The 17,861-nt window shown below is 36.8% G+C and overlaps 1 protein-coding gene across 8 annotated transcripts in view; it reads left to right on the top strand.

Annotated features, from left to right (window-relative positions):
* Positions 1-17,861, top strand: part of ARHGAP15 (Rho GTPase activating protein 15) — a 615,977-nt gene that overhangs the window by 465,003 nt on the left and 133,113 nt on the right. For all 8 annotated transcript variants that reach the window (XM_045033724.1, XM_045033723.1, XM_045033726.1 and 5 more), the window contains one exon: positions 17,324-17,458. In XM_045033724.1, coding sequence (XP_044889659.1) covers positions 17,324-17,458 — 135 coding nt within the window. The remainder of the gene's footprint in view (positions 1-17,323; positions 17,459-17,861) is intronic.

The raw sequence follows: 17,861 nt of genomic DNA on the forward strand, positions 1-17,861 counted from the left end.
TGAAAGATCCCAACTCAAAGGACTTTGGCTGTTATGAATTGCTTCGAGGATAGATTTGTGTAAAGCAGTCTGTAGCTTTAGGGTTTTTTGTTGTTGTGTCCTTGGCCATAGTGGGTGGGTTGTGGGGGGGCGGGGAGGCTCCTGCTCTATAAGCAAGGTAAAAGAGTGTGCAAACACTTTAATGTTTTCTCCTGTGAGATTAATATCTTTTCATACTGGAAATATTGTCAGTAAGCAGAACCAGTTTGTGAAAAAAAAAACATTCTCAAAAGGGCAACTGGCCCACATGCCTTTGTTGTTTTTATTTGAATATAATTAATTATGTAAAGCAATAGTTAGTGGAAGATTAACAATTAGTAGATTCTGTCAAGTAGTCACACAGAAATTACTAACTAATTGAACGACTGGTCCTCTATTGTGTCAGAAAGCAATGCTGAGTGTCATCCTTTTTATCTTTTTACTTTGTTGTTTTCACAGATCCCCTTTTTCTAAGATGTATGTTTCACAGCAGACTAATAAATAAATAACCCTGGTTGTAATTTCATAACATGCAAAAGGGTTTGAAATAAAAACACCTGTTTTAATTAGCATTATGGTTTGTTCACTTTAAAAAAAGTGATAATCCTGATGCAGTTAGCTGACATTTTTAAAGCTTTGAATTTCCATCTGTATCTTATATTATGATGTTTCAGGATTGTCATGAGTTAATTATGTTAACTTGGGAAGCATTGCTTGCATTTAGAATGAAAAAACTTCAGCTTGAATAGACAGAAAAGCAGATGCTATCTTTCTTGTCAATTGCTTTGTTGTGGGCTGCCTTGCAACTTTCATGTATTTCTGGATCTAAAGGGAAGTGTAAATCTCTATTTATTTTAAGTTTAACATAAACTACACAATTTCAGTATTCTTCTGTTTTGGCTGTACGTGTCTTGTGTATCTTTACATGTGTAGCTTTCCTGCCCCCAAATCCCCAAATCCACAAATCATCTCTTCTTTAATTCTTAATTTGTTTTGTGGTGCCTGGGCATTATGGAGATTAGAGCATAATAAAATGTAAGAATAGGACAATTCTACATGGCTTGATCCTCTCTCCAGTTAATTTTTCTACCACCTTTTGCTTTTGTACATCAACCTTTTAAATGGTACAAAAACACATGTAGCATCTGGGCGCAACAAGGCATGTTAAGGATGGAGTAGGCACTCTAAGTAGGAATTTCCATGCTTTTGTGAGCTTAATGTTCCTTTAACATAGAGAGCAGCTGTGTTTATGTCAATAATTATACATTGAAATAAATGCATGTACATGTGTTTCTTTATGGGATTAAGGATGTTAGGGATGTCCTTACACAAAAGATTTTTGTCCCCACCCATAAAGTTTCTACAAAATTCACAACCAAGTTACACTATTTTGAGATTCTGAAATATTTCTCTGGGCAATTGGACTTCTAGGTTTCAGCTGACAGACGATTAGATTGAATTGATATGCTTGTTATTTTCTCCTGTCACCCTTGCCCCCCGCCACACACGCACGCGCGCGCACACACACACACACACACACACACACACACACATCTGTTCTCCACTCTTCACTGGGTACCCTGTTCAGTACCCAGGATCTGACCTGTATACCTTACGTCTCCAAGGTCCCCTTGCCGAAAGGCTTCCAACTGGATTGGGCCAATAGGAAGTATCTGCAAGAGAGCAGAAGGCAGAGAGACACAATGCAAGAATGCCATGATTGTTAATGCTTAATCCCCAAATTAGTGTCATAGGCAATAAACACTCAGCTTTCAAAGCAGAGTGAGATCAAGGAAAAGTGGATAGCTCTAGGCAGGATTTCTGGAGATGTGAAGGCTTCCTTTGGGCTTTAAAGAATTGGTAGGATGGAGTAGGAGGAAAGAGCCGGCATTATAGTTGGTCAAGAATGAGCAAGAACCAAAGTAGAGAGGCTATAGTGTACAATTCTTTCTTGAGAATAACAAGTACACCAGTTTAACAGAAGCAGATGATCTGGGTCTTAGTGAAGTGGAAAGTTAAGATTAAATGGCAGGTTGTGCCATTTTGAGTCCTTGAATGAATGGGAATAAGAAATTTTACTCTTTAAAATACATGACAAAGGTGTGTTCAGTATATAAATACAATCTGCATGTGGTACGTATTGTGGAGGTTTATTCAAATGCCTTATCACACATTCAAATTAAGGTATGGCTGTTCTGTCACTAAAAATAACTCTGTTCATTAGAGGAAATGTAACCTAGATTTTCAGAAAATAATGTTCCTAAAACCATTTTATATCTTTAACCAATACTTATCATTTAATATTGTCTTCCTAAATATTTTACACTAAGATGGAAAGTTATAAATCTGACAGTTTATACTTGACTAACCAAGTTTCTAATCTGATTGCCTGCTATCAACTTGTCGTTTACATAGATACAACTACTGAACCTGGAAAACATCTATCACTCTATGTATTTCATTCCTCTTGACTTTAGATGTGTTTTACCCTATAGAGCTTATGCCACCACCATTGTTATTAATCAGTAACACATCAAAGAGCATTGGGTTTGCGTTGATAGGTGTTCTTCAGCAGAAATGACCTGAATCACAAATTGTGACTTGTTCGGTGTACTTAAAACTACCGCAACTCTCAGGGCACCTGGGTGGCTCAGTAGGTTTTAAGTGTCCGACTTCGGCTTAGGTCATGATCTCACAGTTCCTGAGTTTGAGCCCCGCATAAGGCTCTGTGCTGTCAGCCCAAAGCCTGGAGCCTGCTCTTGATTCTGTGTCTCCCTCTCTTTCTGCCCTTTCCCTGGTTCGTTCTGTCTCCATCTGTCAAAAATAAATAAACATTAAAAACAAAAAAACTAGTGCAACTGTCTACAGATGAAACTGCAGTGGAATTTGCCTTGCCAAACACGCTGATTTGTGTAGATGCTGATCATTAGAGATAAACTATTAACACAGGAATCCATGTTGGTTGGATATTTCTTTTATGTCATGGTCTGGAGCTGTTTGTTTATAAACCTTATGTAAAAATAATTATATTCTCACTTCCAGGACATAAATTTGAATGGCACTCTTCTCTTATTGCTCTTTCTATTCCTACATGATCATTTTCCTCCCTTATTATTTTAGGGTAGTCTTACAAAATAGTTTATGAGTAAAGCAACCGTTAGAAGCAGCTGTGGCACTAACTTCCTGTATGAACTTGAGCAAGTTACATACATTCTCTGGTCCTTACATCTTTACATGTTAGGTGTGGATAGACTACTTTGCTTGGTTCCTATGGAAGCTAAATAAGTCACATGTTTAAATTGCCTATCACAGTAACTGGTACATGATAGGTGTTAGGTTCATGGCTTTTGACATCACTGTTGTTACTATTCAACTTTTATTTCTACCTGTTAATCCTCAAATCAACCTATCCAATCTTCATCCCCCTTTACTAAGCTACATATCCAAATATTCAAATGTCCAATGGAAATTGCCATATGAAAATGTCAATAGCATACCCAAACCTGGCATCTTCTTTCTAAGAACAAATGGAATGAATAAAAAAATCCTAGCTACTCTTTCTCATGTGTTCAATATAAGACAACTACATTGACACATCAACATCCTTTTAGCCAAAAACAAGAGTTGTACTTGATTCTTTTTTCCCTTTGTCACCACTACTTTTACTAAATTTTAAGGTCTCTCATAGCCTCTTTGCATTTCTACAAACGCTACTTTGTTCTGGCCTTTGTGATGCCTTGGACTATTACAGTAGTTTTGTAACCATTTCGCATCTTCTCACCTTCTCACCTCTCAAATGCGTCATTATATTCCCAACTGACTTATTTCCATAAACTACAGTCTGAATGATATTATTTCTGCATTCAGACTTTTAGTGGCTGTCTCTTGTCTAAAGGAGAACATTTAAACTTTGAATTTCTTAGCATGGCAGTCAAGGCATTCCACCAACTTCCAAGCCAGGTTCTCACATTTCATAACCCACCTTTGCAATACCTGTAAAGACGCCATTTGCCAATAATCCAACCTTTATCCATATCATCTCTCTTTGCTAAAATAGTGACTCTCAGATGTTACCATGCCTCAGAATCACCTGGAAGACTTGTTAAATTGCAGATGGCCATCTGTACCCCAGAGATTCTGATGCAGTAGGTTTGGGGTATAATGTAATAATTTGCATTTCTAATAATGTCCTATGTGATACCGAAATGGCTGGTCCTGGGAACACATTTATAGAACGTTCACCTACAACATGCTTTTTCGCTCACCTCGGTCATCAAAATTCTTTGATCCCTTTACTGTCATAGTTAGAGAATTTTCCCCTGTCACCCCAGTCAGAATGAAGCAGTCCATACTCTGTGCTGGCAGTGACTAAGGTTTCAGGCTTAGAGCCCAATGGACTGGACTCTAGCTAAATACCTGAGTGAACTTGGACAAATTGCTTGATCCCTGGACCTCCATTTCCCTGTCAGTAAAATTGAACTAATAACAATACCTATAGTATATGTTGTTGTGACGATCAAATGAGTTAATACATGCAAAGCACTTATAATAGTCCCAGAGAAGTGCTCAACTATATTATCTAGTAATTTATATCTTTAATCTAACATTCCACTTAGCCATGTAATAATGTTTGAGGTTTGCAGACTTGAGTCTTTTTTCAGACTTTTTCAAGTTCCCTGAAAAAGAGACCACATCTTTATGAATCCAAGAACCTAGCCTTGGTCTTAGCACTTTACAGAAATTCAGTATAAAATAATTTTTAATTAAATTGAAATTGAGAAAAGTTTGCAAAGGGATCTTAAGTAAGTAAAACTCATCTAAACAATAAACAAGCCATCCATTTCTTTTTCCCTCATCATAAAGATGAATAAAAATGAGGTCAATTATTAATAATACATTGAAAGTAGGTTTGCTTTCTCCTTTGAATTTTCTAAACTCTATAATTAAAATGACTTCAAATTGAAAGATTGTAAAGAAGAAATTAATCTTATTGGTAAGTAAAAAAGAAAATCCCATGGTTGATGATAGATATGACCTGTTAGCATTGGTTACACTTTTATACTTTCTTTTCTTACAATCAGCGTGTGGAGACCAGCATAATCCAATTAATTGTAATTCCCTTTTGTAGAGTCCGTAAAGTAGTGCATGATATTGAAACACCATTGAAGTCTTATCTCTGGTCAGATAATCCAAACGGATTCTCATTTCCAACTACCAGCAGGTTTTTATAAACTTCAGGAAAATAGAATATTTTGACTTTCTTGAACCTATGAGAAATAATTGGTTTCTGAACTTTAATCCTTTGTACATGCCTAACCATCGTTTTTCTAGGCTTCTTTTTTTACTATGTAATGGTTTCATCAATACACCTGAGTGTCTCTCTCTTATTTCCTGACTTCCTTGAAATGTTTTTTTCCATGGTGAATATGCAATATTTTAGCACAGCAGAGCCCCTCAACCGAGCTCCTTGCTCATGGTGCCTCTTGGACATGCCACCTCTCATCCATATACTCACTCTGATCCATCCTACTCACTCCTGCTGGAGCACCTTTCTAGAATGTCACTGTCTTGTTTGTGATCCAGCCGATTTCAGCCATAAGGTCCTCATGCTGTGGCCTGTACCTTCCTTTCCATTCTCAGCACTCTGAGATGTGGAACCTATACATCTGTGCTCCCCAGCAACTTAAAGATCCACAAATGCATTGTGTTCCTCAGTCCTTGGCATGACTGTTACTTCTCATGTTCTTTGTATACATCTTCCCATCCTCTTCCACATCCTCCTGTACCTCACCACTGTCCACATGGCTGCTCAGAAACTAATTGTTATGTGAAACCTCAGCTGGGAAACCTCTCTTGATCACATTCCAAAGGAAGCTAGATACTCATCTTCTATGTTCCCATAGCTGTCTACACTAAGCTGTGTAGTAACATTTTCCACATTCTATTATGTTTTTTTTTCCCTATATACTGCAAGAGCTTCAAGCTTAGAGACCAGGTCTTCAGTATGTATTGTTTCACCCCGGCAATTACAGCATGACTGGCACAAGGTTGGAGTTCAATAAATATTTGATAAATGAATAAACGAGTGACTGAACGACCTATTTATAACTTCCGTGTTGGCTAAGTGTCTTAAGAGATTAAAATGAACAAAGAGAACACAAAAATTATGCTGTACTGTTATCAAAATAATGCTGACTGTTATCAGCATTATTATTGTAGTATGAAATAACCTCTACTATCAGAGGAGGTTAAAATTGGACAGGCAACACCAGTATGTCCATAAATAGTAAAAGGGAGCACACCGCATGAGGCACTAGGCTAAACACTGGGGATAAAAAAAGATTAATAAGAATGAACTTGTTTGGAGGAGGGACACCCGAGAAACATTTGGTTAGTCAGTAGAGTTGAATTATGTAGGGTGTGCCCAGGAGTGACAGGATGATCAGGGAGGATTAGAAACATAGTAAGCAGGATCTGAAATGAAGCTGAATGTAGGCCAGAGTAAAGATTAGCAACATAGATATCTGGGTAATATCAGGAAACATAGGCAGAGACCCAGGAGTTAGTGCCACAGATTGGTTTAATATTAGACTGAAAGAGAAACAAGGAGAAGAGTAGCTGGTCACAGAAGCCAGGATCTTCTCATATACATCAGTCCACCTTCCTCCACTGACTTTGGCGTGCACTCTCACGAGAGAAGTGCATGGTGAGGTTATCCCAAGTACATCTCTGCTCTGCTTGCTGAGAGAGAAGAGGTTCTGGTCTGCTTGGAAATGTGTCTCAGTACTAACAGTTCACCTGAGACTATAGTAAATGATGTCTTCCTAAGTTTCTACAACAGGAACTGTAGAAAACCCTCAGACCTGGGAGGGTTACATGGCTATCGTCATTATCATCATGATCTTTATTAAAGAGGTACTTATTAAACAACTAATTGAGCATGTCTTTGTACTGATGAAGCAAATATAAAATTAAAAAGGGTAGCTTCTTCCCTAAAGACAGCACAATCCTAGCAGTGATGTTAAGGAGAACTTATGAATTGCCAGGACTTCAAAAGTTTTTACACCATTTCTCAAACATCTTGCAATTCTCATTCTGTCCTTAGAATTGTCTTTCCTCTCATACTTCTTGCATTTGTCACATTGGCATCTAATAGGTGTCTCATAAATTATTTTAATGAATTAATATGTTAAATAATTTGATCAATATTTCCTTTGTACTGCTAATTGCTGAAATTTACATAAGTGGTAGAATTCCATTCGTTCCGTTATTTTTAGAATGCTCGTTTTTTTTTTTTGGGGGGTTTTTTTTTTTTTTTTTGGTTTGGTTGTTTCTATTAATGTCTTATTTCATCAGAAAACAGTTATTGTTATTGGGGCTTATTTTACTATTTGTAGTTATTAATGTTATATGTTTATTAAAATCAATTGCTTACCAGTTATTGTCATTTAAATATTTAAGCTTTTCACTTCATTAACCAAGATTTTTGTGTGTATTTTTAGTCTTAGTCTCTATACCTCTACTCATTTTATTGTTCATTTAGTATGTTTTTCCACTATTCAGTTAAAGGCGCAATTTATCTATGGACATCTGAGAAGAGTGACAGGCAGTAATGAATATATGCTCTTAGTGAACCACAGTCTCTAAAATTTTGTGATGGTAACATAAATTGGTGCACGAGCTATGAGGGCAATTTGGTGAGGCCTATGAATATTTTAGATATACAAACAATTTTTGATCTAGAAACTCCAGGTCTACGAATTTGTTCTGTTCACCCAGGTACATACTTAAAGTTAGATATAAATGATCTAAGAACAAGATTCCTTACACTAGCACTATGCAAAATCTCTGACAATTGAAAACTCATTAAGTAAATTACTGTACATCCATAAAAGTAAACACGTAGCTTTAAAAAGTAGAAGAAGGAAGTCCTGATTTTGAATAACCTCTATGATATCTTGTCAAGTGAAAAGAATCAAGATGTCGAACGGTGCATAGATTGTATTGCTGTGTGTATTTTAAGTGGTGGTGGAGGGTAATATTGCTTGAGTATAGAAAATGGCTTTGAAAGGATACATAGGAAATTGATAATATGGGTTTTCTCTGGGGATGTAAACTGACTAGCTAGGGATAAACTAGGAAGAGACTTTTGCAGTATATATTTTTAACTTTAAATTGTGTGAATACATTATCCATTTCAAAATAAAATAAATAAATTTTAAATAACAATAAGGACCGCACTCTTCATATTAAACAATGTAGGTTTTCAAGTAGCATGTTATTAAGTGTTTTGACAATTTTTATCAGCTAGTTTTTATAGCTTCTTTGTAATAAAAACAGCCCACATAGTGAATTATTTATATGAATGATGATTCTCAAAAGTTATGTTAGAAAGTGACACAATGGTGATTTTCTGTTCCATATCTTTGAAAGCTGGAGACCCCTGGAGTCAGACAGGCAGACTCTCTTTTGAGGTGGGAAAAAAAAAATCTCTAAAACTTCTCATTCACAAAAAAACCCCAAAATAACCAGTTATTGATAATAGATTCCTGAAAGACTCCATCTCGTTATTCTGGACTTAAAATATTACACAAATACAGAATTAAGAAGAGAGCGTTATTTGGTGGTTTCAGAAAGAAATGGATGCATGGAGATCTAGCTATTCTGTCTAACATGGTGCAAGGAGTCGTAAAACTCACACGTCTCCCAACTCTGATTTCATGTACCTTCGGAGAACTCTGGCAGTTCTTATGCTACGAAATAGAAAATTTACTTAACTACTCCCATGAATCAATTAAGCAAGATAATTTAGTGGAAAAATTTATCCTCAATAATTGCCAAAAAAATCTCTTTCTTTTGGTTATCTTTATTGATATCTTATCTAGGAATAAAATGATTTCAATGAATGAGAGCAGCACTGTCTTAATCTACCAATTTTGTTTACCTTTTATTTCTATTTTCCTGACGGAATCTTTCCAGATGGAAGACTTCTAACCTAGCAACAAACCGGGTCCTTCCTGCTGAATGATACCATCTCTAATCCCACAAACACCAACAATGCAGTAAAGGGAATAATAAAAGCTAGAAATTATATTAGATTCTGGAATCATTTGCCAAAGTCTGGCTGACAAAGAAGATAATGTCCAAATAAATTTTCTAATAATGCTATAACAAGCCTGTACTAAATCTTTTACATATATCACTTCACTTAATTCTCACACAAAATGAGGAGGGAGAGATTACAGTTCTCATTAGACAAGTGAGGAAGCCAGCACTTTAAATAATGTCTAGGTATGTGCATATACCTACAATGGAAATGTTATCTGTATATGGGCATTAATAGGATTTAGTCATATTTATTTCCTAGATATCATTAGGAGATATGTTTTGATCTGACCTTCTGCTTGATATTTACAAATGTAATATAACTTAGAGGGAACAAATAGCAATGGTGCTGAAATTTAGAGCCGATAACGAAGGAAACTCAAAAATGACTTTGCTGAAATTTAATCCTACGGATTCTCTCCCCTTTGGAGGATGTAATGTATGAAATCATCCATGGAATTCAAACAAATTCAGAATCTGTTTGGAGAAGACGGTCAAATAAAATGAACCATTGTGTATGGTGTCTGCAGAGCACAAAAAGCCTTTGACTGAATGGAAATAAGAACAGTGTTGGAAGCTCTGAGAATGAAAGGAATTAAAGAAATATATATTGGTTGCCATGAAATGTATTCTCTTTTTAAATGTATGATCCTAACAAATAAAGTCAATTCAGTTTTGCTGGTGGTAGTGTTGTTGTTAGACTCTGAAGAGGGTCATCTCTCCTCAGGTGCCCGGACAGAAACCATCTAAAAGCCCGGAGAGAAGCATAATGTCAATAACATCATTTTATAAGGTGGCATTATACATGGGCGTTATGATGATGGGAAGAAGTTTTATGTTATGCCATTATAAATTAAAAATGCACAAAGCAATGACACATTTGTTATACTTTCCATCTGTGGTGCCTGCTTCACAAGTTTCAGTTGTACCTATTTATTATGTTATTATTTACATTCAAATGAAATCTGAGGAAAAATAAAAATAAGGCATTCTCATTCCTGACCCAGTTCCTGTGCTGGATATAGTAGAAGGTGGCTCTGCTTCCTTCAAAGAGAGTAACGAAGGATATTTCGTATTAGCCTGTGACATTATTTGCATGCCTTGGGCTTCCTAAGTGTTTTGCAAAGAAATATACACAACATGAAATACGTAGAGAGCAAGCCAACATGGAATGCCAAAACATTCCATTAGATGTGAAGAAATAAAAGTTTTTGTTTGTTTGTTTGGGGGTTTTGTTTTTGTTTTTGTTTTTTGTTTTCTTTTTAGTTTCAGTATCTTAGAGAGTTTCTGGTTATTTCCTTGGTTCTTCTCTCTTTCCTACTAAGGAGACCACACAAAACTATATTTTGTACACCATGTGGCAAAACCACACGTTCTGCACACAGATCCAAACATCTTCTCTTACAGTAAAGTCACCATTTTCCAATGTAGGCCTCCTCATAGCTTCCAGAAAGTTACTATGATAAATTTTAAGGAATAAATGTCTTGAGATGTGGAATGTGAAGTTTCATATTTAAAACCACTTTCCTCCTTCTTTGATAGGTACCACAGCCATAGAAAGTTGATTTAGCTTGCACTGAGAGCATTTTAAATGTTCCCTAGTATTTTGTATCTGAGGCTATCACAGCAATGAAATATTTGTACTTTAGAAGAAGTAGCTAGAAAAAAGAATGAGTAAGAAAATGGCAATAGTAATTTTATTCTTTGTCTAGGGGCACCAAGATAGAGAGTATCCTACATGTGTTTATAAAGCAAATCGTTTGAAATAGTTGGGTGGAATCTAAGTAGGCAAGCTATTCTCCAATTGGTTCCAGCTTCAAACTTTTTCTCTGAATCTAGATAATTATTTTTATTCAGCTGGAATAACCTAAACAGCTATCTCTATTGTCTACCATATTTCATAAGTGTGGTATAGTCTGTGTGTTAAGAAGATGTTTCGATGTGGTCCAGGAACATAACATCTTTCTCTATGCAAACCTTTGGCCATGATATTCATTTCTTTAGGACTGCAATGACAACGTGCCACAGACTGGGAATTGGGTGAGACTAAACAACAGAAATCTATTTTCTCATAGTTAGGAAGGCAAGAAGTCCAGGATCAAGGTGTTGGCAGAGTTGTTTTCCTTTGAAGCCTCTCCCTGGTTTGTAGACAGCCGTCTTCTTCCTATTTCTTCACATGGTCTTCCCTTAGTACATGTCTGTGTCCTAATCTCTTTGTAGGAGGACAGCACTCATATTGGGTTCAGGCCCACCCATATGACCTCAGTTTACCTTAATTACCTCTTTAAAGGCCCATCTTCAAATACAGCCACATTCTATGATACTGGGGGTTAGGACTTCCATGTATGAATTGGAGATGACACAATTCAGCCCATTACAGACATACTGCACATTTCTTGGGTGATATATTTATTCTTTGACTTTGTTCTTGCTTGTCTGCAAGGTCAGTAGAGTCTGATGCTAGGGAACAGGCATCAGATGTGAAATGTCTAGAACTTAGTCTATATCCACTTAAATAATATTTCAGAGCACCTGGTAAAATACTCTCCTTTGAGGAATATAAAACAACCTCAACAGCCATTGCTTTGAAAAACACATAATATGGCTCTAGTATGTAGTGTCTATTCCATCTATGTTTATTTAATAAAAATCAAGTAAACATACAAATTAACTGGCCAACTGGTCAAGTTTTCTAAAATAATGTCATCACCAAAGTCTCATGTTATACCCAAGATGCTGTAGGAAGGAGCTGTAGTGAGTACAGCATGGAAGGATGCTACTTTTGACACAGGGTTTACATCGTTGTGTTTGAGAATTTGGAAACTCTCTAATCTACTGGAAATCAAACTGAACTGTTACTTTAAGGGGCTAACACAACAGGAAAGGTTGAGCTATTCGAATGATTCCACCAACTTCCTTTTGATCCACTGCTTTAAGTGCTAAACTAAAAATCAGCTATATCCTTATAGATAAACAGTGTGTCTTATCCACTTTAATAACTAATCTTCCAGTTTGATTTTATGGCCAAACATATTATTATTTTCAGATCGGTAGTCCCTCTGGCATCTCTTTCATTCGTGCTGTGACTTTCATGTACCCAGCAGGCCTTTCAGATAAGGTTTCCAAATGGTCATCTGCTCTGGAAGCAGATACCACATCCTTTATGAGAGTTTCACAATGTAATAGGTTCTTGTCATTATATTAATGAAATCAGAGCTCTTCTCACCATATCCTGGGAAAGTTGGGGTGTCTTTCCTCTTTTTTGTTACAACAGTAAAATAAAGTTGGAAAGAAGCTTTAAAAGTGCCATGGAAAAAAATAACAAGATAAAAATGCACTTGTTCTTCAATATACAAAGAAGTACGTCTTTACTTTTATGTCACTAGTTACTTCTGGATCATTCAAGTTTTCTGCGGTCACGTTTTAATCAACACTGGGTTAACATGGTAAGCTTCATTGAAATCAGACCAGGCAATGCAAATTCCGGTTATACCAGTCTATACAGCAATATATAAGAGGGAAGAGGTAATTAAGCTATTAAACATGCCTTTTTTCCTGGGAAATTACCAAGACCTGCTGTAACTATCAAAGGCCCATCTTTTAATTCTCCATTTTAAGACAGATTTTTCCTAATTGTTACTATCTATTTTTTTTCTTTCAAATATAAATAGCTTAATATAGATGTGTTTACTTAAAATAAATAAAATACACAAAAGACTCTTCAAGAAAGGACATTTCAAGATGGCCTCATTTAGTTACAATGTTAAGATATATTTTTTGTGTTCTAATAAAAGTCACATAGTATTTGGACTCCAGAGCTTGACCTATCTTCAATTCTGTTTAAATGCTTTAAGACAAAAGAATGAATTTAAGAAAGCCTAATTAGAGAAATCAGGAGAAATCAGCACAATTATCAGAGGAAGGATTGTGAGATATCGTGACGAAGCCAGACTTCTTTCCAGTACTGGACTCCAGGAGGTCAAATTTCTGTTGATCTCACGTGACAAACTGCATCATGCTGAGGTACATCGCCTAAAACGACAGGATGGTTATGCTCTTTGCTCAGTATCTCCATTGCCTTAGGCCCTTATATATTTTGCCCTTTTGGCCTTTATTCCACCTTTTGTGTCATAGTAGCATCTTGGATGTCTTTGTTTCCTTGTGCTTTCCAAATGTTTTTCAGATATGTTTTCTCATCTGATAACAACAACTACTACCCTTCTATCTTCATTTCGCAATCAAGTAAACAGATATATGGCGCATCAGTGGTAAACCCAGGCCTGGCGTTTCGTATAATCTCTTTCCCACTCTGTCATATTTCCTCTTCATCACATCATCACGTGACCGTTTGCTCCATCCCCTACCCCTTTCCTAATGCAGTTTCTTTTTATTGCCAATTTGCTTTATATCTGTTTATAGAAGAATCTGTTCCTCCTCTAAATGAGTAATTACTAAAGATCAGAGTCAGTTTACAGGTAAAAGCATAGCCTCAAGTAAGACATTTAGGGATAAAATGTAAACGTCACTATCTTGAAGTAATAGTCAATCCACTACCACTTGCAATTACCATTTATTTGCCTTTTCCCTTTTAACTTCTGCCAGCCAAGATTAAGTCCGAACATAGTGGTTTTGTGAGGTGGGGGAGAGTGCCGGCTCCTTATTCTGGATTCATCATTTGTGAGCAATGGAAAAGTTGCTTAATCTCCCCATGTATCATTTTCCCTGTCTGTAAAATGGAGGAGGTGATAACAATAACATGGACTTCACTGTCTTACTGAGACAGTTACGTTAGATAATGAGTCTGAAGTGCATAGCATAGTCCCTCATAGAGTGGAAGCACTACATAATTGTTGGTTATTGTTTTTGTTGTAAAACACCCGGGAATGTGGTCATGTGAACTTTGTTCCGGAAGAGGTTTTGATTTCATCCATAATAATTACCAGTTCTTAAGTTCTTATTAAAGAAATCTCAGTATGTATCTAGTTTTCTAGCTCTCTGCTCACCTAAGGGAACCTTCATAAATCTATATTTATTGAGTAATTCTATAGATTCTTACATCTCCATTATACTGGAGTGTATCTCAACGGAGCATGACTTTGCCATATCTGGAGACAGTTGGCCATATCTGGGGGTGTTTCATCACCACCACTGGGAAGCGCTACCAGTCTCCACTGGGTTAGGGCCCGAGATGCTCCTAAACATCCTAGCACGCACAGCAGAGCCCCCACGAAAAATTATCTAGTGCCAAATGTTAATAATGCTTTACTGTTGACAAGCCTTGCTCTATTGAACAAAGGGAGAAGCGTAAGCACTTCTAACACTTCTGTGCGCTTCTGTGGCACTGCTAACATATTAGTTAGAAAGTGTCTATCAAATAATACAACTGTGTTTATAATGATACCTGTTAACACCAAGATATGATTATGATTGGTTCATCTTGAGAACTGGTTGGATTCATGAGAAGACATAGAAATATGAACATAACTGCTTGTTTAGATAAATCTCATTGGCCTTGAAAAATATACCTTAAAGTCCTCTGGTTTACAAGTAATCTTAAACTTCGTTGGCTATGAAAATTTGATATAAAAAAATAGAGATTATATCTCAAAAGATTTTTCCAGCTCCTTGTCATATTGTTTATTTAAGCTACTTATGGAGGGCTACAAATTGTTTTGTTTTGCTTTGTTTTAATGAAGACTACATACTAAAAATGCTGGTTTAAGTAATACAAGTCGATATCGATATTATACGTTATTTCAAGTGGATATAATCAAATGGTATTTATTGATTGGCAAAGTTTCTTTTTTGTGTATATTGAAATATTTCCATTTTTGCAGTGACTTCAATTAACTGATGTTTATATGGAGGTCATAAATACTAATGGTCAAGTAATTATTTGTTATTGTTGTTTTCTTGCTCAAGATAAAATCATTCTCTTTTTCACCTGCTGAGTACTTTCCTTTGGCAATCTCGAACCTGTGTATCAGGCTGGCATTTTGTCTTGGACTTTTCCGATAAATTTTTGGTAAAGATAGTTGCGTGTGAGAGAGCACTTGTGTGTGTGTGTGTGTGTGTGTGTGTGTGTGTGTGTGTGGTGTGTTTGGGTTTCCACTTAAAGTTCAGTGCCAAAGCTACAGTACTTATACATTTTCTAAATGTGTTTTAAGCAATAAGTTGTACAACATTTTTAGAACATGTGTTAAGCTATTTCTCTAAGAATGAAGCTCTTAACAAAACATAAGCACTCTGCATGAGATCTTAGCAGCAAAGTGCTTAAAAGATAAAGTAAGAATTGGTACCATGGGAAGAACACCAGCTGTAGAGCGCACAGGTCCATTATGAGAAGTATGGTAGTGGGTAGGGAGAAAATGATTTAATCAGGAGTAAAACCAATTTTATTATAAGGGCACGCAGGGGGTGTGGCACCATAGTGAGAGGGACATTTCAAAATATCTGACAGATTTCAACAATGTGAAAACCCCGTTCTTTAAAGTGACAGTAAACCCCATCAGGTCTCCCTTTTTGATGCTATTGTTAACAGTTGACTGTTTAAAGCTGGCCTGCTAAGATGCTGTCGGCCTATTTCAATAGTATGTAGCCAAATAAAAGACTAATTGTTGAAATACAATCAATCAAAAATGATTGCAGGGCAGAAAGAAGGTCTCCTCTGCTGATTTTGTTGTGGATCATATTATTGTGTTATGATTGAGGTAAGCATGAAGACTGAAAGAGAAGAAGCAAATAGCCCATCTGAAATAAACAGATCCACCTTCTCTCCTTCTCTTTGCAAACATCCTATTGAACAGGAACGCCACTTACCAGCCCTGGAAATAATAGTCCATTTAGAAAAAGAGATCTGATAAAGATTACAGCTAAGATTTTAAAAGGACGTGAACACTGTTGGCAAAACAGCCCATGCGGAGATTCCCTATGGTGACAATTCTCAGCTTTTCTCACATTTTTGGTGCAAATTCTCCTCTGCTTCATAAAACTGACACAGAGGGGGCATGTGAACCTGAGCCCAAGACATTGGTAAAGAAACAAAAATCCAGTTGACCAAATGCCTGTTAAGTTCTGGCCAGGAGACTAGGCTGCTCAGTTAACCTCAGGCTGTTAAAAATGATTAGCTTTAGTTTTTGTTCCACCTAGAATTCAAAAGCGCTTTGATGTCGCATGTTTACAAAGACAAATACTACCGATCAGCAGCAATGCTTGCGTGCCTTGCTTCCTTTCAGTTGTATGTAAAGATGTTGCTTTCAGATCCTGCTACCTTCACTTCTTGGGTGAGAATGATTCCAGACTTTCATTCTGAGGGCGAACAAGAAGAAAATAGTTGTCCAGCGTCTCTTTATTTCTTCTAAAAACTTCATTTTGGCAGTTACATCCTTTAATATTTAAATCTCTCAACTCACTCCAGCTTCCCAAGCAAACATTTCTGTTGTTTGTAGGCGGAGTGGGTAAGCACTTGTGGTTTGTCTTTAGTGCGTTATCATTTTTGACAGCTTTGCATAGCCTCCGTAGGCCAACAGGGGTCTGTCTAATATTGTTGCTGGGCACATTTTCCTCGCTGAGATGAAAACTAAAAAAAAAAAAAAAAAAAAAAAAAAAAGATATTTTTGAAGCAGTAAGAAGGAATTAATATCCTTTCTCACTCAGTATTCTATTCCTTGCTGACTTTATATTCAGCAAAAAAGGGAAAAAAGTGTTACCCATTATTCCCTTGTACATAGCAAGGCTAACACATGTAAAGCAATAACTCATTTTCTATTGCCGTGTTTAGCATATGTCTCCTGTTGGCTCAGCAAGGCCTTTAGGCCGGTCCCTTGAGCCGGCCATCATTGGCAACTCTTAGCCCCTCGGCCTCAAAACCAAATAGCTTTGAATCATGTTGAGCTGTGATGCTAATTTTCATACTGATGCATTATGGGAATAAATGTATCTGACATACTGTGTCAATGGCACTGTCTCTTTGTGTCTCTTGTTTTTTTGTTAGCTGCATTCCTACAGATGGTATTCCATTGAAAATGTTCCCTTCCTACGGAAAAAGGGAAAAAAAAAAACCACGCACAGCACCAAACCTCTAGGTGCAGAAGGCTGTTAACGGTTGCTGATGATAGTAGGCAAACATTAACATAATAATTAGTGTCTTGTAATTGTTTCATTAAAACCAGTTGTTCCATTTCTCCTCGTGTTTTCCCAGAAGAGAAGCTGAATTTGGACGACAGCCAGTGGGAGGACATCCACGTTGTCACCGGAGCACTGAAGATGTTTTTCCGGGAGCTGCCTGAGCCGCTCTTCCCTTACAGCTTCTTTGAGCGGTTTGTGGAAGCGATCAGTAAGTAACCTCACAGACAGGAGCGCTTGGTGGAGTAACCTGGCAGCATGGAATTATTAAGTAAACAAGTAAGAATGACAATGATAGCAGTCATGGAGATGGTAATATCCCTGGTGCTCCACATGGTTCATTTTGGTTTTGTGTTTTTGATGCCTGGCCCTGCAATATTCTCTGAGGTGTTTTCGTTTGAGTTCTGGTTTTGCTTTGTTGTTAGTGAATAGGGTAACCTATTTAGAGTGGCCAGTTTTCAACTAAACAACCTCAAATGAAAATAGCTTCTCACGGAATCTGTTTTAGAGAGATCACCTTTGGCATTCCCAGTCCCTGCCTTGAGAGTTTCAGAATTGGCAATGAGTTTGCATACAAAAGCGTCTTGAAAAAGAATTTAAGTGACTCTCATTAC

The sequence above is a fragment of the Felis catus genome, chromosome C1 (assembly GCF_018350175.1).
Source record: "Felis catus isolate Fca126 chromosome C1, F.catus_Fca126_mat1.0, whole genome shotgun sequence".
Taxonomy (NCBI): domain Eukaryota; kingdom Metazoa; phylum Chordata; class Mammalia; order Carnivora; family Felidae; genus Felis; species Felis catus.